The sequence below is a fragment of the Xenopus laevis genome, chromosome 6S, assembly GCF_017654675.1.
Source record: "Xenopus laevis strain J_2021 chromosome 6S, Xenopus_laevis_v10.1, whole genome shotgun sequence".
NCBI lineage: Eukaryota > Metazoa > Chordata > Amphibia > Anura > Pipidae > Xenopus > Xenopus laevis.
In genome coordinates, this window is record NC_054382.1 from 135,845,615 (window position 1) to 135,870,343 (window position 24,729).

Here is a 24,729-nt window from a genome sequence, read left to right on the forward strand (position 1 = left end):
TTCTCGTTTAAAACGTTGAGAAAACTCCACGACATCGTTGTAGCAGCCTCTGATGTCATCATACCCACCCAACATACTGCTCCGCCCCCATTTAGGTTTAGTCTCCAGCAAAGGCAACCTACCTGGTTCTGTCTCTACCTCTGCTGCAATAAAAGGTCAGTCCCCAAAATCCATCCTCAGCCAGTGCAGCCAACGTTGTGGGTAACAAGAACAGAATTGAGACTCAAGGGGCACCAGATCACATCGCCAAACGGGCGGATCTCTCCCCGACATTCCCACATTGAGGTGGGAGATATCAGATCTGATCATGGGCCCAACGATTGTATAAGAATGGAGGAAATATGGCGGGCGGATCGCAGGACCTCATCAACAAACAGATACGACCACAATCAGACGGGATTTTTTAAACCGCCCATCTGTCTGACTTTCAGCCACATATTGATCGTGGAAGCAAGTCGCAGGGGCCACACACAGGCCAATAAGCTGCTTTTTTCAGCCCCTGTATGGGGGGGGGCAAATAAAAACAGACAAAGAATCTTCCTCACAATCTTTATTGGTTCATTATAAAAACTTTCATTTTAGCCCTTTATATTAAAATGCTGAGCAGGACTGGCCAGTAGTTTGGCACCTTGGCTAGTAGGTCAGTTGGGGAATCAGCTGATCAGCGAGAGGATCAAGCAACACCCACCAAGAACGACCCGACAGCCGAGAATACTTAAGACTTCGGTGCTAATTTGTCCTAGTGCAGTTGCCCATGGCAACCAATCAGACTTGCATTTTTTTAATATTGGCAAAAGGGAATGGCACCAGGCTGGGAAATCACAAACTGTATCCCATGGTTATTAGGGGCCTTACTACTGGGGACCAGTCATTAGTGTCATTAGGAACAAGAGAGTTTTCACATATTGGCTTTGGATTCCAACAAAAGTGCTAAATCGAGATAAAAACACAAAAAGGTGCACGTGTGGCTGTAACTGGTTACGGATCTGTTCATCATTAGTGAATACTGAGAGGCACAATTGTGGGTCTGCTCCTCAATTCATGTCTAGTTGGGGAGTCAGTCAGTGAAGTCTTCTCCAGGGTTGGGGTTGAGTAGATCACATGAGAGCGCAAAGCAGGAGGTAAAAAGCACGGGGCAGATTTAAGGGTTACACGTGTCCTACTAGTCAACAGATGGTCTCCCCCATTGTGGCACCCTAGGAATACTCTTCTGTGAATTTCTGGTGGAAATCCTTCAGCCGCTCTAACAGGCTCTTTAGCTTATCAGTGGGAGGGAGGATGGTCATCCTGCAGAGAGGGGGCAAGAATAAGAGAGGGGTCACGTGTGCTCAGTATTATTGGACCGTGGCAGGTACAGCTCAGATATTGTTTTATATATTGTGGGAGAAATATGGATTCACTAACCTGGGAGCAGTTACTAAGGGAGATGAGTGGACTTAGTCTAAGTAGTCAGTGCTGGGACATTAAAGGATAAGTAAACCTTTAAAATAAATGTAAAATGGATGAGGGTTCTATTCTAAGCACTTTTTGTAATGTACATTTATTATTTATTTTGTTTTTATTCCAAGATATTAAGGGATACAGACCAGTCTGACCAGCAAGTAGTCAAGGAAGTTGTCAGGAGAAAGAAAGAGGCTGATGTTCTTCTGCTTAGGAAAGATGTGAGAAAGGTTTCTAATTTTATTCCTAAGCAGAAGAACATCAGCCTCTTTCTTTCTCCTGACAACTTCCTTGACTACTTGCTGGTCAGACTGGTGGGAAACTGACCAGCAGGTGGCGCTGTTGGAACACAATTCATATTAACAGTAGGGATGCACCGAATCCAGGATTCGGTTCGGGATTCCGCCTTTTTCAGCAGGATTCAGATTCGACTGAATCCTTCTGCCTGGCCGAATCCGAACCCTAATTTGCATATGTAAATTAGGGGTGGGGAGGGAAATCGCATGAATTAGTCACAAAACAAGGAAGTACACATTTTCCCCTTCCCACCCCTTATTTGCATATGCAAATTAGGGTTCGGTATTCGGCCGAATCTTTCACAAAGGATTCGGGGGTTAGGCCGAATCCAAAATAGTGGATTCGGTGCATCCCTAGTTAACAGTACATGTATCTCTTAATATCTTTGAATAAAAATAATACATGTACACTGCAAAATTTCTAAGAATAGCCCCTCTTCAATTTCACGCTCACTTATCCTTTAAAGACAATTAAAACACTAATCTATATTTACCACTAGGTGGTGCCATTTCATTGAGGTGTAGAGAGACAGTTAAAGCATAGAATAGGGCTGGATTCCTCATAGATCTGCTGACCTGAAATGGTGCGTGCCCTCACGTTGTCCAAATCCACTTCCAGGTACCACACAAATTCCAGTCTCTTCCAGCAGCTTCATACAGAAGTACATATCTGGGGCCTGTCCCTCAGCCTGCAGGCAAGAGTGGGGAGGAGAAATGGGGTGAAAGGGATAGAATGAATGGGATGAGGAAAACGTAAGGGGTATGGACCTCTAGGGAACAAATGAGAATAGAGTGGTACTTGGTGTCTCTGCCTGTACCAATGTTGAGAGTGTCAGAAGGAGACAGATCTCTATGTGGGCAGAGAAACAGGTCAAGAAAAGTATGGCCATACAGTTGTTACATACAGATGAAGCCACTTGGATTTGTGAGTTAAATGCGTCATGACTCAGAGTTAATTGAAGAAACTGTGTTATCTAAAGTTATCTTAACTCATTTAATGCATTTAACCTTTTCATTAGCATACCAAAGCACCATTGTTCACAATGGTGAATGCTTTAATTAGATGGGATGTTGTGACACAGTTTTCTGTGTTAAATGAGATAAATGGGATATCTGTGTTTAGTTATTCTGTGTCAAACAGACAAACCAAAGTGGCTGCATCTGTATAGCGGAGTTGGAAAAAAGACCAACATCAAGTTCAACCCCCATCTATACTAATTGTTGTTAATTTTATTATCACCACAGCCTATGATATTCTGCTTGTCCAAGAAACCATCCAAGCCTCTCTCAGCCATCACAACATCACCCGGCAATGCATTCCCCAATATCTCTGTCCTCACTGTGAAGAGCCTTCTACGTTGCTTCAAATAAAAGGTTATTTTCCTCTAGTATAAGGGGTAGGGATGTAGCGAACAGTTCGCGCGAACTTCGACCGTTCGCGTCCGCCTAATGTTCGCGAACGTTTGCAATTTGAGTTCGCGACCATTCGACCGCTAAAATCGAACGATTTCCATTCGTTCGAACGATTTCCATTCGTTCGAACGATTTCCATTCGTTCGAACGATTAAAATCCCTCGACCGTTCGATTCGAATGAAAATCCTTCGATCGAACGATGAAAATCCTTCAAACGTTCGAATCGAACGAAAAATCCTTTGAACGTTCGAATCGAACGATTTTGCGGGTGTTCAAAGCTCGCGAACGGTTCGAATTTTTTGCCGGTGTTCGCGAACGGCGTTCGCGAACACCAAAACGGCGGTTCGCTACATCCCTAATAAGGGGGTGGCCTCTGGTCCAATGATCCATTCTAAGGAAAAATAGACCTCCCACTTTCTATAATGTCCTTATAAAAAAAAAAAACATCCCCTCACAACCTTCAGTCCACCCCTTTTTTTTATAAATAGACAGACATAGCAATGTGGTCAAAGACAGGTCTAGGGAAGCAGAGACTCTGTATGGACAGAGAAGGGTCCTTTGGGCAAGGAGACAAATCTAGAGAAGGAGGAGCAGCAGATGGATCTAGAACAGAAAAACTTGAAAATGATAACCCAAGTTCCCAGTAGAATAAAGATCAACAGACGGAGTCAATAACATGATTAAACTCTCTGAAGTTAACAGTCCGAGGTACACCCACTTCCCCCAATTACCTGTGCCAGTTTAACAGCCTTCTCTGGGATGTGGATCCTTGGGAACGAGTACATGGCTCCCTGAACTGGATTACAGCGGATCCCAGGCGATTGGTTAAGGATTTCCTCCGTGAGACGAGCTTTCTCAGCCAGGTTACTGAGCACGGCCTGCTTCTCCTGGAGAAAGGAATTATATCTGCCAATATCAGCATCATTGACCTGAGTCAACACCCCTCAATAAGCTTTGGTCTCCTCTACACTAGGAGCACTAGCGATGGACAGACCTATACGGGGCACAGAGTTTCATTAAGAACCATTCATTATTAGAGGTTCTGGGGGATGATCCAGTTATCAGAGTCAATGCAGTTCCCCCACCCTTCAAAAAACATATTTCTAAGACATTTCTAAGACATGTTCTAAGACATGTTCCAAGACATTTATGTGAAATAGTTTTTTGCATTCTGAGAGCTCATTTTTACTCTTGCTTGAGAATGTGTGTGTTCAGATCGGGTGTATTGAGAACTGAAAAAAATCATTTCACAAAACCAGTTAAATGTTCACAATACACACACACACACACACACACACACACACACACACACTCTCCTCCTTTTAGAACATGTAAGTGGAGAGACTTACAGAAATGAACTGTTTGTAGGAGGGCTCCCCGGGCTTTGGTGGGTTCACAATCACATCGAGTAATGCTTGTCCTGGCACTGGGGGGCACAGACGCACTGACACCAACTTGGTTAGTTGTTGCTTGACAGCAGGATCCATATTGATCACTTCCATGTAACCCCCTCTGAAACCGCACCTGAGGAGGGCAAAGACACAACAGGTCTCACCAGCAGGTAATGGCACCATTCTATGAGCAGGACATGGTGTGCCAGTACCATCTCCACTAGTAACATTGTATCGCTACCATTTTATCAGCAGGTCATGGTGTGCCAGTTCTCAATTAGTAAAAATAAGGATATCAATTATGACCATGCCGAGGTTGGCCAAACATTTGTGAGAATAAGTACAGTCTATGAGCAGGTCATGGTGCACTAGAACCTTCTCCTGTAGGACTACAGTATACACTAGACTAAATAACTCAAGATGATTCTTCACACAACTTGGGATGTGAGATATATATGGAATATGGGGGGGGGTCTGGTAACGTCCCACAGCATTTTGGGCCCCACTCACTCTCCCATGTATCCCTTGGATGTTGAGTGGAAAGACGCCAGTTCCAGTTTTTCTGAATACTTGGGTCCCATCTCAAAGAGAACCTTTTTGAAGGAATGGAAGGCACAGCCCTTGGCATAGACATTATCTTGATACACCTGGGGGCAAGAGATGATGGATATATGGTCAGTGCTTTCAGGCTTCAGACATTTAGAGTAGTGAAACTATAACTGTAAGTCACATCCCAGCTCTAGAACACACCGATAACCGGCAGAACCAGGTCTGGTAGACGTGATCCTGTCCAAGATAATGCAGTGCGGGGCCCTCACATATTAAAAAGCAGAATACATTTATAAATGTTACTATATTAACACTAAAATTTGTGACATAAAGGACCCCGTTTCTTGATCAGGAGAATTCCATGCCCGGGAGAGGAGGACGACTTGTCCCTTCCCGTCTAAGTCTAATTCCCCCCAACAGATAGTCCCCCTTCAAGCCTGAGGCACAGGACCAGCCCAAAGAGGAGACTGGTTAGTTGGGTCAGTACCTCATCAGCCATCAGGAAAAGATTCTCTTCAGCAGCAAAACGGATAACGTCCTCAATGCACTTGCGGCTCTGCACCTGCCCTGGGGGGACACAGACACACTTGCACCATCACAGTGTCAGTAATATGGACCTGGTTGGGGGGTACATGCGGCCATAGCTGTGCAGTAACTAGCCAAAATGATCATTTTTTTAGTTTTCCTTTAATAATGAACAGTACTTTGCAAACAGTTGGGGTACCTGTGGGGTTTCCTGGGTTAATGATGCACAGTACTTTGGGGTCACAGTGTTTTCTGGCCTCCATAAGTGACCTCCGCAGCTCATCGATATCCAGGGCCCAGCAGTTCTCCTCATCCAGATAATAATTAACCTGCACGGCATCCAACTCTGCCAGGGCTGCAGAATACAGTGGGTACTGGGGGATCGGGATCATCACCCCCGTCCTGGATTTCCCCTGCCCAGACACCAGCAACTTCAGCATCGTCTGTGGGGGAAGAAAAAAAAAAATGAAAGGACTGAACGCCCAGCAGGGGGAGACACTGTGCACAATAACAGGAGACTGTATGGCAGTGATCCCCAACCAGTAGCTCGTGAGCAACATGTTGCTCTCTAACCCCTTGGATGTTGCTCTCAGTGTCCTCAAAGCAGGTGCTTATTTTTTAATTCCAGGCTTGGAAGAAAGTTTTAATTGCATAAAAACGAAGTATACTGCCAAGTAGAGCTTCCTGTAGGCTGCCAATCCACACAGGGGCTACCAAATAGCCAATCACAACCCTTACTTGGCACCCCAAGGGACTTTTTCATGATTGTGTTGCTCCCCAACTCTTTTTACATTCGAATGTGACTCACGGGTAAAAAAGGTTGGGGACCCCTGCTGTATGGAATGAGAATATGGGGTTGATTTATGGACTTGCCCATAGGAAGATTCCCATAGGGAGGAAGCACACCAAACATGATTTTGCCTTTTAGGACATTTATTCAGCAGTGTTGGCACAAGCTTTCGGGGTCAACCCCTTCCTCAGGTGCAATAGGAATCAATCAGATCTTTGCTTTCCTTTTCTAAAGGTGCCCTACGTCCGAGGTCAATGGCCAGTTGAGCAGATGTTTCTTCAATAGGACCACCTTGGGCTGGGCAAGTACTTCCCAGGGGTTGGCGCTACTGCTGGGCATGGTGGACTCTTGTGATTGGTTTCAACCAGGACAGGGCCTGCATGGAGTTTCTAAGTTCTCCCCTCGTGTCTGGAGCCCTCCTGTCCATCTTGGAATCAGGAAGGAATTTATTGCTCCTTCTTTGAGGAATTGGAGAGAAGGGGGTTTTTTTAAGCTTCCTCTGGATCAGTAGCATTGGGTTATATATAGTTGGGCAGGTTATAGAGAAATAAAAGTTTGAACTTGATGGATTCCACCTAACTTACTGTGTCATTGCATATCTAGTAACATGACAAAGCTGGTGACACTTGTGGTGACACATTCCCCTACTAAGGGACACACATTGTTTCATTAGATCACTTCCAGGCATTGGAATATTGAGTGTTATCTGGGAATCATCTGTTGGAGCTTGCTGGGAGTTGTAGTTCAGTGACAGGTCAGTGGTGCCTGGCAGGGAGAGGAACCATTTGGATAAACACAGAACTCGGAGGGACAGAGCCGCAGGGAATATTGTGTCAGGGGGGAACAAACACAATGAAAGAGTCAAGTCAGCAAGTCCAGCCTGCGGGGCACCCGCTCTCATAGACTGTGCCAAGAACATATGGGCATCACTGCTGGGGAAACGAGGGCAGAATGGGTCAGGGCAACGTGAGAGACTGTCCTGGTTCTATATGGGCAAGCAGGAGGCACCTCTGGGCTACAAGCTATAATTTGGGTAATATTCAGGCAGCAGGTCAGGGGTGGGAATTATATTTTGCAACCAGTTCAGCGCAGGCAGGGAAGATGCTTTGTGTACAATGTATTTATTGAACAACTCCCAGCACCCCTAGACAGGAATATTGGAAGAATTCATAGACTGTCAGGGTGTTGGGGTCCAAGCAACGCAAACATTTAATCCCCCATTGGCACAAACAGCAGGTCACAGTCCTGGGAACAAACAAGGGGATTGTATCACTCTGTATTCACTCCAGGAATGCACCGTAACCCTCTCATTACAGAAGTGAAAAGAATAAGGGGGGACACTATGTGCCAAAGAGACAGTGTCCCTTGTTATAGAACCTGGGCCAGATATTAGTAAACTGGAACAACCAATCACTGATCAGTATTCTGCCGAGGCTGAAGCAAGTCATTAAGCTGCGGATCAGAATAATAACCATTGCTGTGTACAATGTTGCATTTCTCGCTCATTTTGTCACCCCCAAAGGAAAATCAGATTTTATTCCCATGGGGAGCAATATATGGGCGATGTCGCAGGACCTGCACACGCAGCACCACAGTTATTCTAATCGGCTGCTTCATTAGTATTTAACCCAGGGAGCAAGTGAGTCGCAGGTAAAACTTAATCCCTGTGTAAATGAATGAAATATATTGCAATATAAGGGGAGGGCACAAACAATGGGTTGAGTGCAGAGGATTCTTGTATTGGTCTCTATAAAGAGCAAGGCTTATATACAGTACCACAATAGAGTCACTGGCCCCCGTGGAGAGGTAGATGTTGTTGGGGTCGGACAGGATACCCCCATCCCTTCTCTCAATGTACTTGGCCACATCCTGACGGATCACTTCAATCCCTTGGCTGGCGCTATAGGCCCCTGTTTGGGGGGGGATAGAACACACATTAATTAGGAACAGGGTGAGACTGCCTACAAGGGGCAGAGACCCCCAGGCACCATATAAAGAGCAGAGGAGTCTCCATCATATGGACTGAGACAGGGGAGTAACTACAGAGGAAGCAGAGGAGGTATAGGGGCCCTATGAGGCCCTAATTCATATTCAATGTTAATAAATATTGGTAAAACAGCTCAACTTCTACACTTTTTAGGGACCTGAAAAAATTTGCAGTGGGGACCAGTAATATCTAGTTATGCCACTCGACAGAGACCCCCCCCCCCAACTATGGGACAGGGGAGGCAGGTACAAAGGTTTTCCTGGACTATAGAAGGGGGGAGATTGCAGCTCTGGGGGGGGGGTAGGAGTATCAGGCTGTAGGGATAAGAGGTGGTACTAGGCAATATTCAGAGGAACATTTTTGTAGCCTCCATGTTACACATTGGAAGTCCCTAGAAACTTGAACCACTGGGCTTTAAAACTCACTAGAGCAGCCATTCATCACATCCCACCCTCTTTGGGGCTCATCAGAGGGATGTCCCCCACAAGAACGAAATCTGGGGGGTTTCAGGCTATGAACGTTGGTGAGGACACTTATGAGTGAAGTGAAACAGACAGGATGGAGGGGGGGGTCATTGAGGAAGAATTGTAGGTTCTCCATTAGGGTAGTACATTGGGGGTTAAAGGCCTAAGAGCCCAATCCTACTAGTTAGAAAGTGTTCTGGTAAAGAACTAAGTGTAACTCAAGGGTCTTGAATTGAACACACAGGTCCCCCTAAGAGTTGGGCTCCAATGAACCTGCACAATTGCCAATGTTCCACTTGCACAGTCAGTGTTGGACTGGGACACCAGGGGCCCACCCAAAAACCTTAGATCAGGGGCCACTCTCAGTACTATTATTCTTCATCTCCACAATCAACCTCTATTCTCCTAGTCTGTTTTCCTTACACACTATAATCAATTATTCCATCTATTTAGCCTCTTTGTTCTCATAGAAATAGGGAATGACCATGAAATAGGCCAAATATTTAGAAGCAGGAGGGGCCACTGACACCTGGGCCCACCGGGAGTTTTCCTGGTATCCCCGTGGGCCAGTCTGACACTGTGCACAGTAGAGGAATGTGGTTGAAAAGGACAGACTCAGATGTTCCCTTGGGAAGCCCCCACCTGGTTACATTCCTGCCTTGGTTCAAGGTTTTACCCTCCCAACTATCAGATTGTGACCTTACCCCCCCACCCCAACATACCAATGCTGTGCCCGCCACACGCCTGCAGGATCCTCGCTGCCTTCTGCTTCACGTCCTCCGGGAACTTGTTGTCATTCATGAGCTCGGGGTACAGACAGATGGCACTGACCTTCAACACATGGGGTTACAGTGAGAACAATGGACTAGCCCCAACACAGAACCCTACAGAACCACAGGATTGGTACCAAAGATCTACCCCAAGGCACAGCATGGGCACAGGGCTCGTCCTCTAGCTCAGGACCTGGCCTGGGTTCTCCCCAGTTGAGATCCCTCTGGGTGTATTGGCCTAGCCCAATGTTCATCCCATTAAAAAATCCTCCATAGGCACAAGAATGGCACCCAGAAGGGCAGATCTCCATTATAAAACAAAAACAAAATACAGCAAATATATAGCTGCATGGGGTTGTCAGACTGGCCAGGAATGCTGTGACCCCCTCCTTACCTGGCGCAGGAAAGTTATAGGTTTCTGACCCATCGCATGGGCATCTCCAATGTTGGCTTTGATCACTTCTGTGAATGGCTTCTTCACTCCCTGCAAGAATGAAAAGAGCAGAAAGGATTATAGACAAGCCCTGGTTTAGAATTAGAACCTCATGAGGAGAGAAGAGAAATCCAGTCCTTTATTAAAGGCCAAGTCTCTGAGGAGTCAGAGGTTCTTCATAAAGAAAGAACTTTGGAGGAGCTGCCGTTTTCTAGGCCATAATTCATAGAGTGAAATCTATTTATTGCCACAATATTGTGTTGGAATAACTGTGAAGCCAAGTGACATGGCAGCTCCCACGTGTTAATGCTGATGCTGGGGGGGGGGTTAGAGAAAGTAACCAGTGATCTTTGTCCTCTGTGCCATTGGGCTCCTGCGTCGGCACTTTCTGCTCAGAAATCTCTTATCTAAAGGGCAAGTGAATGGGAGGAAAGGTGCTCCGCTGAGCAAACAACTCACTGCCAGGCTGCTGACATTCACCAGTCACTTTCCCTAGGAGAGGCCAAATTCCACTCACTGCCAACTTGCCCTTCTCTCTCTCCCCCAAGATCATTTAGTGTCTGTCCCGGCAATAAAGCTGAGTGGATACAAACCCAGAATAAAATCCATGTCAGTCTCTATAGAAAGATATGTCATCAGTTTTCCGGAAACTTGTTATCTGGATAGGTAGTCTCCCATAGACTCCATTATAATCAAATAATCCAAATGTTTAAAAAGATTTCCGTTTTCTGTGTAATAATAAAACAGTAACTTGTACTTGATCCCAACTAAGATATAATTAATCCTTATTGGAAGCAAAACCAGCCTATTGGCTTTATTTCATGTTTATATGATTTTCTAGTAGACTTAAGGTATGAAGATCCAAATTATGGAAAAATCCATTATTCTGGAAAGCCCCAGGTCCCAAGCATTCTGGATAACAGGTCCCATACCTGTATATATATATAAACCATATACCATAGCAGGTATCTAAAACATTCTAGGTCACCCCTTTTAGTACGTCGGTGGGGCCCCAATTTAGCAATTACCCCTAATATAGCTAAACGATCCCCTAGGGAGGCAAAGTATGTAACAAACATGCAGATTTTGGGAGGTACCGCATGAAGTATCAGGCCCCCAGCATTTGTACAAATACTGGATATGAAGAACTGGCAGAAAGATGAAAGGAAGAACTTGGGGGAAAACCCTCCACTGAACTGAAGTGAATGATTAATGAGCCTATGGAATAATGAGTCTAGCAACACACAGCAACCAATCAGCAGGAAGCAAGAGTCACATGTCTGAATGCTGGTTGCTCTGGGTTACAAGACCTGGAACAGACTGTTTATGACAATATCTCAATTGTGCTTTGAGCCCCGGGGGGGGGGGGTCTTTGTACCAGGGGGTGTCAGAGAGAGTGATGTCTCTGCTCTAACAAACTGGTCCCAGTACAATCCAGTTTGGACCATCCAACTGACAAACACAAAGAGCAGAAAAATAAACTATTTCATGTCACTATTTGTAAAATAGGTTTCATATGACAGTTTCCCACAATGTACATTATTCTACACCTTCCACTGACATTTGTGAGGCCAGGGGGGCAATTTCCATAGAATCCGAGGGCCCTGGGTGTTTATCCAAAGCTTCTCACATTCCTCCAGAACAAATAAAGGCCCAGCAGCTGAGGGAAAGGAATAAAGAACGACTGGCGCTACATAAATAAGTGATGCTGGAGTTTGTGTGCGAGACCCTCAGGGGGAATAAAAGGGTCGGTATCTCAGGAATTCCAAATAAATGGCACAAAAAATCCGGCAGAATCGGTGTCAGTTTCCATAGAGATGAATGGGGGGAAAAAGAATCCGCTCGGCACAGAGAGAAGCAGAATAATCCCGACCTTGGGGGTCACAGACAAATGGACCAATGGTTCTGCTGCTCTACTGATTCCAAACTGCACCAGAGACTTCCCTGAACTGCATCTCTCTTACTTGCCCTTAACCCAGTCCCAAAGGGGAACGTGTGGGAAATATAGAATTATATTCCTGAATATGGGAAAGAGGATCCCACCATTAGATCTGCTTACAACAAATCTCCCTTTTTGTTTCTCGTCAAAGTTGGGTCCCAAGTTCCTTCATTCCTTCCTCTTCCCCGTTATTGCGCACGGGTATTTAATGGAGACAATACTGCGCCCCTTGGTTCTCCGGCACTTGTGCCCAGGGCAATAAAATAGACAGAGAGACGCCCAGTTTTTGGTTAAAAAGGCCAATAGGAAGGAATGTGACACCTTCTTGTAGTTTAGGACACAAGTGGTTGAACAGGAGACATATTTGTATCACATTTATACTGTACATTGGGGGCTTTGCACCCCTAACAAACTAGGACTGAGTGTCCCCACCTCCCCCAATGCACCCAACCAACCAGGACTGTGTGCGTCTCAATCTCTTGTTCTCCAGTAAAACAAATCAAGGGTGCACTTCTCTCCCCCTATACTGATCAACCAGGAGCTCCCCCGAGCTTCCCCTCTAATAAACCCAACCCACCAGGAGCATGCTGGTCTCCCTTCCACCCACCCCTATAAAATACAACCAATCAGGAGTGTGTTTCTCTCCCCTACCCAATAAACCAACCAATCAGGAGTGTGTCTCTCTCCCCTACCTAATATACCAACCAATCAGGAGTGTGTTCCTCTCCCCTACCCAATAAACCAACCAATCAGGATTGTGCTTTTCTCCCCTACCCAATAAACCAAATAACCAGGAGTATGTTTCTCTCCCCTACCCAATAAACCCACCAATCAGGATTGTGGTTCTCTCCCTCTCCCCAAATAACCCAACTAGGAGAACATTTGCATCGTCCATGGCCGTGAACTAATTAACCAGGAGCTTGGTGCCATCAAACCATTTCTTTTTCCTTTCTAACTAATACGACTCATAGGAAAGACTTGTTCCTTCTCTAAGGAAATTAGCAGTATCACTTTTTTTCAGTTTTCTGGTGAATGTGATGCTGCTGAAATTAAAATGTAGCCACTAGCCAGCCCTGGACTTGGAGTCAAAATAGGCCCTGACATTCCAAGTACACAGAGGCCCAACCAGTCTCCCACCAGTCCATAGTGAGTGTCTATGGCATCTTACAGCAGCCCCTCTGGCATTTGCCTGAACCCAGACATTGCCAGTCTAGGGCTGAATGTAGCCACAACAAACTGACGGAGCCAGTGTCGGACTGGCCCCTTTACCAATATAAAAATTTTGAAAAAAAAAAGTTTTCGGCGATGCGTATCGGCCCTCGCGCATGCGCACCGAGAAGCGCCGCTCGCACATGCGCATGGCGGCGTTCGAGCGGCGCATACGCATAGTTGTGCCGAGTTCTGCGCGTCGCTGTAGGGGGGCGGGGGGCCCTGGACCAGCAGTCCCGGTGGGCCCCGGGCCCCCCAGTCCGACCCTGGACGGAGCTCATGAACAACTGACAGTTTAGGCAGGACAAGCAGCATTTCCAGAACTTTCCAGGGCTCATTATACCCTAGAACTTGCCCCAAGCACCACAGGCATTACTGAAGTGCAAGCTCACAGGATCAGAATGTAGTAGAAGCAGTTACATGGACCTCTGGGTGTCACTTGGTGTCTGTAGTTGCCCTAGTGTATCATGTGATCATGCACCCCTCCACCTCTTGTAGAATTACTTGCAGCTCAGGGTGTCAGCACCCATTACAGACAGACACCTCGGGGTGATACAAGTCGAGTCCTGCCTGACATTACTGGATTTGTGTTCCAGGGACCAAGCCCAGCAGCAGCCTGTTCCTAAGGGACCAATGAAACGAAGGGGAGAGGCTTTTGGGGGTAAAAGGGGCATATAGTGAAGTGGGGAGAGTTGGGGGGGGGGGTAGGTTAGTGCACAAGTCTCAGTATGTGAGGCCAAGTGGGGGGGATCACTAACAAACTCTGCTGAGTCTCGGGGTGCTGGAGAGGACGAGACAATTACCAGTGGCCTGGAGTCACTCCAGGGGTTAATGTCTCATGACTCTCAGAATAGTTATTACTGTGAGTTTGGGGCCACAGTGAGGCCCATTGAGTTGGTCTAACAGTTTGCTCAGGCCCCGGGCCCCTCTGTAGGTGAGCTGGAGGGCCGGGCACAGCAGTGGCACCAGAGTAGAGTTACAGTAGTGCTGGAGGGCACACGCTGACCATTCCCATGAGCTTAGGCTGAGACACTCCGGTCGTCTCATACTGTAATTAACTATAAGTACATGTTGGAAATAGATCAGTATGGCAGCTGCCAGTGTTATTATTATAGGGACAAACACTGGACTGGGAAACTCATGGGATCTACTCTCTGGGTATCTCAGCACTTACAGGATAATATAATATAATATAAATAAGAGTAAAGGTGATACCCGCACTCCGTCTCAATATTCCTTTTTCCGGGTACTTGGCCAAATAATATGTAGATAATTATGAAGAGGACAAACACTCCGTTTTCTAAAAACACAATTTATTGTAGTGTCACAGTGTCTCCTCTTCATAATTATGTATATAAAGAATATATATATATATTGCAATATAGCCCAGCCCCCAGCATTACATTAGCCTCCTGCTCCTGATATACAACATACCCACCCATCACACACAGTATTTATATAGCTCTGGGGCAGACAGGGTTAACTGCACAGTCATACGTCCCTCCAGGATACAGGGAGTTGTTGGCAGATAGTGAAGAGCAAACAAGACCCACCCCTGCCTGCCCTCCTGCACATCGGTGTAATGTACACGACTCAGGAATCTGGAACAGGACAAGTTATTTCTGCTCCCCAGATGGAACCCCTCCTGCCTCCCTGGTACCCCAAGTGCAGCGCCCCATTACCTGTGCCAATGACACTGCGCTACCCTCATGTTGGCGATATTGATGCAGGTTCCAGCAACACAATGTACAAGTAACGGTGCAAATCAGAGTTACTATTATTTATCCAACAGCAGCAATAGGAGGGGCAACTGTGAGGGGGGGTCTTTATTTCTGTACCCCCACTTATTGCCCCAACCTCTAAATGCTGAGCCTGATACATAATGAGAGAATCCTCCAGCGTCTGTCACTTCCCTGCACTAAAGTGATTCCTCCCTAATAATCACGACTATCAGATTAGTGACTAGTTGGATTTCACCATTGCAGCTAATCCTCCTATTGTACCGCGCTACTACTATTATTATTATTATCAACATTTATTTATATACTAGCACAGTAACCTTCAGTGTGCTGGAGAGAAACAAATGTAAAGGGTAAGTAACCCCTCGGCAACACCTCCGGACGGTCAGGTTACTGTCCTTAATGTATGACCCCCCCTAATCCTGCAGTTGCTATGACTCCCTGCTCTTTAGTATTGGCACCCCAGCCCCTGGGAATGATGGGAGCAGTAATGAAGGCTCAGCTGGGGGTTAATAAAACTGCTACGTGGGTCCTTTAGATCAAATAGAAACTGACACTTGTTAATAAGTGGTCCCTCCAGCAGCTCTGCCCCACGTTCATTGTCTTTAACCCCTTAATGGAGGGGAGAGTCACATCTCCCTGTGGGTCCCGGGAACCTTAATGCTATGGGGCTTCACTGGCCAAATAATAATCCCACAATCCTTATGTGGAACCTCAGAGCAAGTTTAATGTTTGGGGGGGGCAGAACTGGTAAAATTCTAAGACCACCATCAATGAGAGCACCCCCCCCCCACTATAGTATTTATTACATGGCTGGTCTAAGCTTTGCTGATATCAGTTCCCTCCAGTGAAATGTCCCCTAAAATATACAGAACCCCCCCTCACCTGCTGCAGTTCTTTCTCCAGCTCCACAGCCCTGATGACAATGGGGCCCCTCACTGCGTATTCCACTTTCTGGATACAGGGATTCATGGAGTCCAGAGTCAGGATCCGACTGCAGGTCCCGTTCTCCGACATCTTCTCAGTAACTTTCCTGTCCCGTTCAGCCAGCGGAGTTCCTGACAGCGACCTGGGGGGGCACAGGAGGGCAGAAGTGATCTGGGGGGCCAATCTGCTCCTAAACACAACAGAAGCATTGGGGGCCAGCACCCCCCTCAGACACCCCCTGAGAATACTCATGTCCCAGATGCTCCAGTTGGGAAATAAGAGAAAAGGGTCTCAAGAGCCACAGAGGGGCCCCTAGAAGCAAAGTCCAAAAGAGAAGAGGAGGCAGGTCCTGGGGGCACTTGGGGAGATCGGACACCGACAGTTTGTGTAAAGGAAAAGCTCAGCAAGTCCAACCGGATACAAATCTGAGAGACAGAGAGACTGTGTGTGTGTGAGAGAGAGAGAGAGAGAGAAAGTGTGTGTATGAGAGAGAGCAAGAGAATAAGTTTGTCCGTGTGGAGTGAAAAAAAGGAAAAGTTAAACTTTCAGCCGAATTCTCCTCCCTACAAAGTAACTGCAGTGTGCAACTATAACCAGATCCCACCATCTAGAAGTGCTACACTGACACCCCTGGTACCTGCTGTTACTATGGGGGGCTGCCTTAGTGACATTGTGATCCCCCATATCCAGTCCCACCTCTCCCCAGAGCCCCTCGGCCCAGTCATGTGGGACAGACAAGAGCCACTCACCAGTCACCGACACACAATCTGCCGCCAGGGTAAAGTCTCCAGCAGGGAGTGAGGGATCTGCCCTGGGAATCAATTGGGAATCACTTATCAGTCAGTTCCGCCCCTCGCTGTGCCGCCAGGAGTCCTGTGTACTGGGAATATTCCTGTCTGGGCTTTGGATAATGGATCACTCCCTGTACCCACCCACACATTATACGCAGATAATCTGGGCACCCGCATACTATACGCAGATAATCTGGGCACCCATGGAGTCTATGTGCATCAGAGAATCAGGAGACCCCAAATCTCTGTCTGTGCCTTGAAGAACCCCATAGAGCAGTGTGGCAGCCCCCGTGCCCCAGTATCAGTGTGAAATCAGTTACCCAGTTCCTATAATGAGACGGGGGGGGGGGGGTCTGTGCATTATATTGGGACATGGGACTGGGCACAGACCCCCAGACGAGGAAGGGCAGGGATTGGGCCGCAGGCAGAGCAGGAGGAAAGAAATAGTCTGAATTAAAGGAACTTTCCCTTTTGTATCGTGAGACTCCAGTTGTGTAACGTGTGCACCCAGCACTAACACCCCGGGGAAACCCTTCCTTTATAGCTGTTCAACTACACTTCCCAGCATCCCAGGAAAAATGTGGAAACGTGACCTCGTAACCCAGATTCAGTGTTTTGCTCCCCAAAACCCAAAGGGCACTGGAACCTGCTGAAAAAGCCCATCACCCCGTGGCCAGGCAGCCCCCTCCTCTCAGGGCTTCCCATTATTTCTATAGAGCAGACTGTTAGTGGTTGCTGGCAGTTGCAGCATGACAGTCACCTCATACTTAGTGCCCCTAGAGGTAGTTGTCTCCCGTAAGTACCCCATTTATACGATGCAGGAATAATCCCACTCCCCCCACATCCCAATGACATGTAAGTAGGGTTGTCACCTTTTCTGGAAAAAAATACTGACCTTCCTATATATTTATCTCTATTCCCTATTAATAACATTGGGATCACTGACCTTCCTATATATTTATCTTTATTCCCTATTAATAACATTGGGATCACTGGCCTTCCTATATATTTATCTTTATTCCCTATTAATAACATTGGGATCACTGACCTTCCTATATATTTATCTTTATTCCCTATTAATAACATTGGGATCACTGACCTTCCTATATATTTATCTTTATTCCCTATTAATAACATTGGGATCACTGGCCTTCCTATATATTTATCTTTATTCCCTATTAATAACATTGGGATCACTGACCTTCCTATATATTTATCTTTATTCCCTATTAATAACATTGGGATCATATCACTGACCTTCCTATATATTTATCTTTATTCCCTATTAATAACATTGGGATCACTGACCTTACGATATATTTATCTTTATTCCCTATTAATAACATTGGGATCACTGACCTTCCTATATATTTATCTTTATTCCCTATTAATAACATTGGGATCACTGACCTTCCTATATATTTATCTTTATTCCCTATTAATAACATTGGGATCACTGACCTTCCTATATATTTATCTTTATTCCCTATTAATAACATTGGGATCACTGACCTTCCTATATATTTATCTTTATTCCCTATTAATAACATTGGGATCACTGACCTTCCTATATATTTATCTTTATTCCCTATTAATAACATTGGGATCACTGACCTTCCTATATATTTATCTTTATTCCCTATTAATAACATTGGGATCACTGGCCTTCCTATATATTTCTCTTTATTCCCTATTAATAACATTGGGATCACTGACCTTCCTATATATTTATCTTTATTCCCTATTAATAACATTGGGATCACTGACCTTCCTATATATTTATCTTTATTCCCTATTAATAACATTGGGATTAACCATCATTTTTACCTGCCAGGCCTGTAAAATACCGGTCAGGTGGCAACCCTACATGTAAGAGAACAAATCTCACGCTCAGGTTTGTACTCTTATTTGCCCTTTAACCCAATGCACTTTCCTCTGGCTGCTGTTCAGTATTGTGTAGACACCCCATTTCATATAAGTGGGTGCTCTGCCCTTAATCCCATAATGGGAGGGGTGAGACCACCGAATAACTGGCAGATAATGACTCCGCTCTCCCCAAGTCACTCCCACCCTGTAGGGCCACTTCCAGGGAGCCCGTCCCCTTTCTATCTGGGAGCTGCTCTGCCTGGGAACAAAAGTGCAGTAACCCATAGCAACTGGTGCTGTCATAAACCAGTGGCCATAGAGAGAGAGAGAGAGAGAGAGAGAGAGAGAATGCCCATGACAATCTCATTTAAAGGGGAACTAAAGAATTTTTCATTATTTCCCAGTGTCAGTACAGGTGAGTGTGTAAGGGCTCCCCCTAGTGTTCCACAATGATATTAACCAGACAGATGTGTGCCAATGGATTTCCCATACCCACTGGTGCAGGTAGTGTTGCCACCTGGCCGGTATTTTAGTTGCCTGGTCGGTAAAAATGATGGTTGATCCCAATGTTATTGATAAGGAAAAAAGTTAAATAAATAGGAAGGCCGGTATTTTTTTCCAGAAAAGGTGGCAACCCTACTCACAGGGAAGCAGTACTGGGGCCGCACAGATGGATTTAGACTGTAGTTTCTGGCTTTTAATTTGGGGTTGGGAGTCTGGAGCACCAGTGCAGTTTTTGCCAGACTCACGTGCATTGGTGCAAGGGCATCACTATAACTGTATAATGTGATATATCTGCTGAGTCGTCTGTTATTCGGGAAAAAACAAGCAGGGGCAGAGTCCCAGGGGTGGGACAGGTAGGGCATCTGATTGGCTGGGGATGATACGCCCCCCTTGCACACCCACCGCTTTATCATAGCATTATACTCTGCACAGGTACAGTACAGTCAGCAGCACCATATATTTATTATTATTATTATTATTATTATATACCCAGAGCATTTTACTGGCCTAGCTGGTAACACTTGTGCTTGATGCCAATGATATCACTAGGGGAGTATGTTAAAGGGGTTGTTCACCTTTAAATTAACTGTTAGTATGATGTAGAGAGGGATATTCTGAGACCATTTGCAATTATTATTTTTTTTTATTTATGGTTTTTGACTTATTTAGCTTTTTATTCAGCAGCTCTCCAGTTTGCAATTCCAGCACTCTGGTTGCTAGGGTCCTGATTACCCTAGCAACAGGCGCTAATTTGAATAAGAGGCTGGAATATGAATAGGAGAGGCCTGAATACAAAGATGAATAAAACGTAGCAATAACAATACATGTGTAGTCTTACTAGGGATGCACCAAATCCAGTATTCGGTTCGGGATTCGTGCTTTTTGAGCAGGGTTTTGGATTCGGCCGAATCCTTCTGCAAATGCAAATTAGGGGCTGGGAGGGCAATCAGGTGACTGTCACAAAACAAGGAAATAAAAAACGTTTCCCCTTCCCACATTTGCATATGCAAATTAGGATTTGGTTCGTTATTCAGCCGAATCTTTTGCCAAGGATTCGGAGGTTGGGTGAATCCAAAATAGTGGATTTGGTGCATCTTACAGAGCATTTGTTTTTAGATGGGGTCAGGGACCCCCATTTGATAGCTGGAAAGACTCAGAAAAAAAGGCAAATCATTAAAAAAAAATACAAAACAAATAATGAAGATCAACTGGAAAGTTGCTTAGAATTGGCTGTAAGACGCCGGCTGAGCAACAGCAGGAGGACCATCCGCTTATAGTGACAATATCACAATTGTTATTCAATAGAATATTTCTTTTGTAGTAATGTGAGGTCAGGAGAAACCTGCACCAGACCCCAACCTGCACCCAATGTTACCCACAAAATGTTGCCATAGTAGGACCTGCACCGAAACCCTCTCGCTCTGTAAACTGCTTCTGTGCTTCAGAGAGAGAGAGAGAGAGAGACCCCCTAGTCTGACCCAAACCCACAACAGTCGCCCAAATTTCAATCCAAACTCGCCCAACTGGCAGTAAACCCACACTATTCCTTTGCACTTTAGATCTGTCCCAGGAGCCTCGCTGATGCCCTAGGAGGTTGGCACAGAATTCGCACCTCCATAGTCAGTGTCCCCTTTACTCCATGTGCATTTGATCCAATTACCTCCACTTGTTTTTATCATTTTCTACAGCCAGATGGAGGCGGAGCCATAACACTGTATACAATATGGCAACTCCAGCTGAGTACAATGTAGACTCACGTACATGCCATCTACTCATTTGTTTTGTTTTTATTCCAAGATATTAAGGGATACATGTACTGTTAATATGAATGAATTTTGTTACAACAGCACCACCTGCTGGTCAGTTTCCCACCAGTCAGTAGTCAAGGAAGTTGTCAGGAGAAAGAAAGAGGCTGATGTTCTTCTGCTTAGGAATAAAATTAGAAACCTTTCTCACATCTTTCCTAAGCAGAAGAACATCAGCCTCTTTCTTTCTCCTGACAACTTCCTTGACTACTGACTGGTGGGAAACTGACCAGCAGGTGGCGCTGTTGTAACAAAATTCATTCACATTAACAGTACATGTATCCCTTAATATCTTGGAATCAAAACAAAATAAATAATGAATGTACATTGCAATATTTCTTAGAATAGCCCCCTCATCCATTTTACATTTACTTATTTTAAAGTTTCACGTATCCTTTAAAGGGGGAAATTATCCCCTAAATCTATGGGGTGCTCTGGGGCTCCACAGGTCTGTGTTAGAAACCAGATGTAAAGTATTGAACACAATGTATAGCACCATCACCAACCCCCTACCAAAGCTCATGGGAAATCCCTGTGCATCGTGGGAAGTCCCTCTGCATTATGGGAGGTAGACAGGGTAACAATTGGCCTCAAGGAAGGATACATCATAGGGACACAGTATTTCTCACATGGGTATAGAGAGGGGGAGCACCCCAAGAATTGTAGGAATGCTGGATACGGAATTTCCCTTTCAGAGCTCGGTTTGGGGGGTTATATAGAGGCAACTTCCCTGGGCCGACATGTCATAGGCTGTAAGTTTGGCAGGTACAGAAGGGCAAGGTGGAGGTCCCTTATATTCAAATCTCAGCCTGGTGGGTTGGAAGTTCTGAGACTTGCAGTTCAGCAGCAGCTGAAGGAACAAATGTTGACAGTTCAGATGTTGTATATATAGATATGGATTTTGGATATACCTAACTGGCCTCACTTAAGATGCATGCTGCAGACTACACTGGTTTCTGTGCAGCCATTGAGCACTCAGAGGTTCAGGTAAGAAGGCCAGATGGAACCTACCTGCCATTGTACACATTCCATGTTGCCCACACACAGTGAGATGAGATCAGATCTGAGTCCATCCTGACTGGCCTGGGGCAGCACCACCACCTCTCTGCAAAACTACCTGAGGGAATGGAGCCAATCAGCAGGAGACACACACCTGGGGGTTCTAAATGTGGTATCAGCTACAGGTGAGGCAGAGAAGGCTCCACCCTTGTATTTTAAGCCAGTAAACTAGCAACTAGCGCATGGTGGGGGGGGGCACTATGGGAATGTAACTTAAATGAAGCAGCTGCTTCACATGAACATGATTCAGTTTAACACGTCAGTTCCATCTCAGCAGCACTAATCGCATGGGGGCGCTGTTCCACTGCAGCTCTGAGGGAACACACTGGTGGGAAGTGGTACTGCAAGTGACAAAGATCTCAGTGCTGCTCTATTCCTGTCAATACCTGATACAAATGGCCGCTGCAATTCACCTTCATTAGCAATAAATAAATAAATAAATAACATAAAAACCACAAATGTGTTCAATCTTTCATAAACTGCCACATTTTGTAAAACATGGTAATTAGGGGACGTGGCTACGAAGATGGGCATGGTCAAAAATGTTGCCACACTGATCTTTTTTTGCCTCTTTCTATTTCCAAAATGTTGGGAGGTATGTCACAGCCAAACAGCAGTGCTGCACAGGGGTAGGGTTGCCACCTTTTAAAAAAAAATAAATTACCGGCCAGTGGTGGGGGCGGATACTAAAGGGGCGGACCATGATGCAAAAAGGGGCGGAGCCACGGGGTAGTGCCGCAGAAGTGGCAGCCCGCATCGCCAGAAGCCAAAGAAAATGTAAGTTTCCACCGGAGGGCAAGGACTTTTGTAAAGGGTATTACAAATTACTGGCAGCTACATTGCAGGTAAATTTGTAATACCGACACCTGGCAGGTGTTTTGCTAGATGGCAACCCTACACAGGGGCCACAGCAAGTTCCAATTGAGATTGTGCCCAATACTGACTTACCTCTTCATCCCTCCCTCAGGGATCTGAAATCTGTTTATGTCCCTCCCAAGAGGAACCAGGGTGTGAGTTTCCTTCTCAGAGATGAAGTGCAAGCTCTGTGCTCCTCAGTGCCAGGGGGTCTGTGCTTCTCTTACAGGAACCAGTACCATCAGTCTGTGCCCATCTCTCAGAGATCCAGCTGCAGGGGCTCAGTGACTTTCTATGTCTGACTGATTCAGTGACAGGGAATCTGAGCCCTGTACCCCTGGCTCCTGCAGTTCCGTGTGCTGTTGTCCCTCAGAGATGCAGTGCCAGGGTCTTTGCCCGTCTCCTTCTGAAGCTCCTGGCTCCTGTGCCCATGTGCCGGGGGTATTAATAACCTGTGAGAAGAACAGAACATTCTCAGAGCCTGTGACTCTTCTGATCTCATATCAGGTGCAGTCCTGACCTTTCCTCTTATACTGGGACACAATAATCCCACCCTCATTCCTCCCAATCTGCCCCATCCCGTTCCTATCTGCCCCAGCTGCTTATCACTGCGTAATATTATTTGGACATGGTTCCTGGACTCTAATTACCTTGGGGTCTCCAGAAGATGAGAGAAGATCAGACAGCTTCTCTTTCTCATGCTTCCCCACTATGTGAGACCTCTATCTCTCTCGGACTGTGAGACAGCTCCTTGTACAGATAAGAAAGGTGGGGCCCTTGGTGCAAGGGAGCAGCTCTCAGAACCAGAGATAAAGTAACAATCTACCCCTTGCACTTCTCCTCCCTCCCTGCCTGTGCCCCACATGCTGCCCTCCTTCCACTTCTTATTTAGTTTATTTGGTGATTATTTTTTTTAATTATCTTTTCTGTTTTGCCTCTTTATCACATGAAATTTGACATGCTCTTTGGTTGCTAGGGTCAGTGATGCATGACAACCAAGAAGCAGATTTCTTCAACCTCCTGAAGTTGTTTGTACTTTTAACTGTTTTCCCTGGTGTGACTACAGAATAGCAGTGCCCCCAACCAGCTTATTACAGGACTATAGAATGACACTGTCCCACTCGACATACCTAATGCCCCAAAAGAGTAAATATCTAGGAAAGAGATCAGCCTGTATAGAGACCACAGAACAGCGCCATCTAGTGAACTGTATGAGCTGGGAAACAAACTCTTCCTGTTCACACTGGTTACTGCAATCCAATGGCACTGACCTTCAGATAAGCATCAGGCCCCGATCTTTTTATCTTGACTTCTGCTTCTCTTACTTTGTATTATATCTCTGAGAGTAAAAAACATGTCGCATGCATTAAAAAGCTGAGGTTTTACCTGGAAACTGAGCCACAGAGCTTGCAATTCTAAAGAGTCTGCAGTTCCCTTGTTTTGTGCCTGTTGGTGATCACTGAAGTCTGACAGTGGCTATTGCTGGTATACAAAAAGGGTCCGTGCCTGTTCTGTCCTCCTCAGAGTGGCCCTGGGCTACAGCTCAGCCCCTCAGCTTACATCTTGTGTGACATTCAATCCTCTGCCTCTCCCCCAGCACCCTCCAGTAAGGATCCACGGCTATTTCTGGGCTCTGATATAACTTACTACATTCTTTCTATGTACAGAGGAACTACTACTATAGGCACCATCTCTCCCAGAGACTATTATCAATTCCCAGAGACTATTATCCACTGTTACTATAGACACCATCTCTCCCTACTATACCTGCTATCCCACAGTCACACTCCCTTCCCAGAGACTATTATCCACTGTTACTATAGACACCATCTCTCCCTACTATACCTGCTATCCCACAGTCACACTCCCTTCCCAGAGACTATTATCCACTGTTACTATAGACACCATCTCTCCCTACTATACCTGCTATCCCACAGTCACACTCCCTTCCCAGAGACTATTATCCACTGTTACTA

The 24,729-nt window shown here is 45.8% G+C and overlaps 1 protein-coding gene across 5 annotated transcripts; it reads right to left on the reverse strand.

Moving 5' to 3' along the window:
- Nucleotides 1-535: 535 nt before the first annotated feature.
- Nucleotides 536-24,264, reverse strand: gpt.S (glutamic-pyruvate transaminase (alanine aminotransferase) S homeolog). 5 transcript variants are annotated; one of them, XM_041568238.1, is made up of 13 exons: nucleotides 24,140-24,264; nucleotides 22,847-23,205; nucleotides 15,832-16,015; nucleotides 10,021-10,110; nucleotides 9,579-9,687; nucleotides 8,182-8,315; nucleotides 5,815-6,058; nucleotides 5,578-5,657; nucleotides 5,052-5,188; nucleotides 4,500-4,674; nucleotides 3,882-4,037; nucleotides 2,313-2,425; nucleotides 536-1,287 (listed from the first exon to the last, which is right to left on the reverse strand). In XM_041568238.1, exons 2-13 carry the CDS (start codon nucleotides 22,852-22,854, stop codon nucleotides 1,197-1,199), a joined length of 1,521 nt encoding a protein of 506 aa, XP_041424172.1. In that variant the 5' UTR covers nucleotides 22,855-23,205; nucleotides 24,140-24,264; the 3' UTR covers nucleotides 536-1,196. The 5 variants fall into 5 exon arrangements, with proteins under 5 accessions (XP_041424172.1, XP_018079494.1, XP_041424173.1 ...); XM_018224005.2 differs by lacking the exons at nucleotides 22,847-23,205; nucleotides 24,140-24,264 and adding an exon at nucleotides 21,851-22,010; XM_041568239.1 differs by lacking the exons at nucleotides 22,847-23,205; nucleotides 24,140-24,264 and adding an exon at nucleotides 16,623-16,810.
- Between the last annotated feature and the right edge of the window lie 465 nt (nucleotides 24,265-24,729).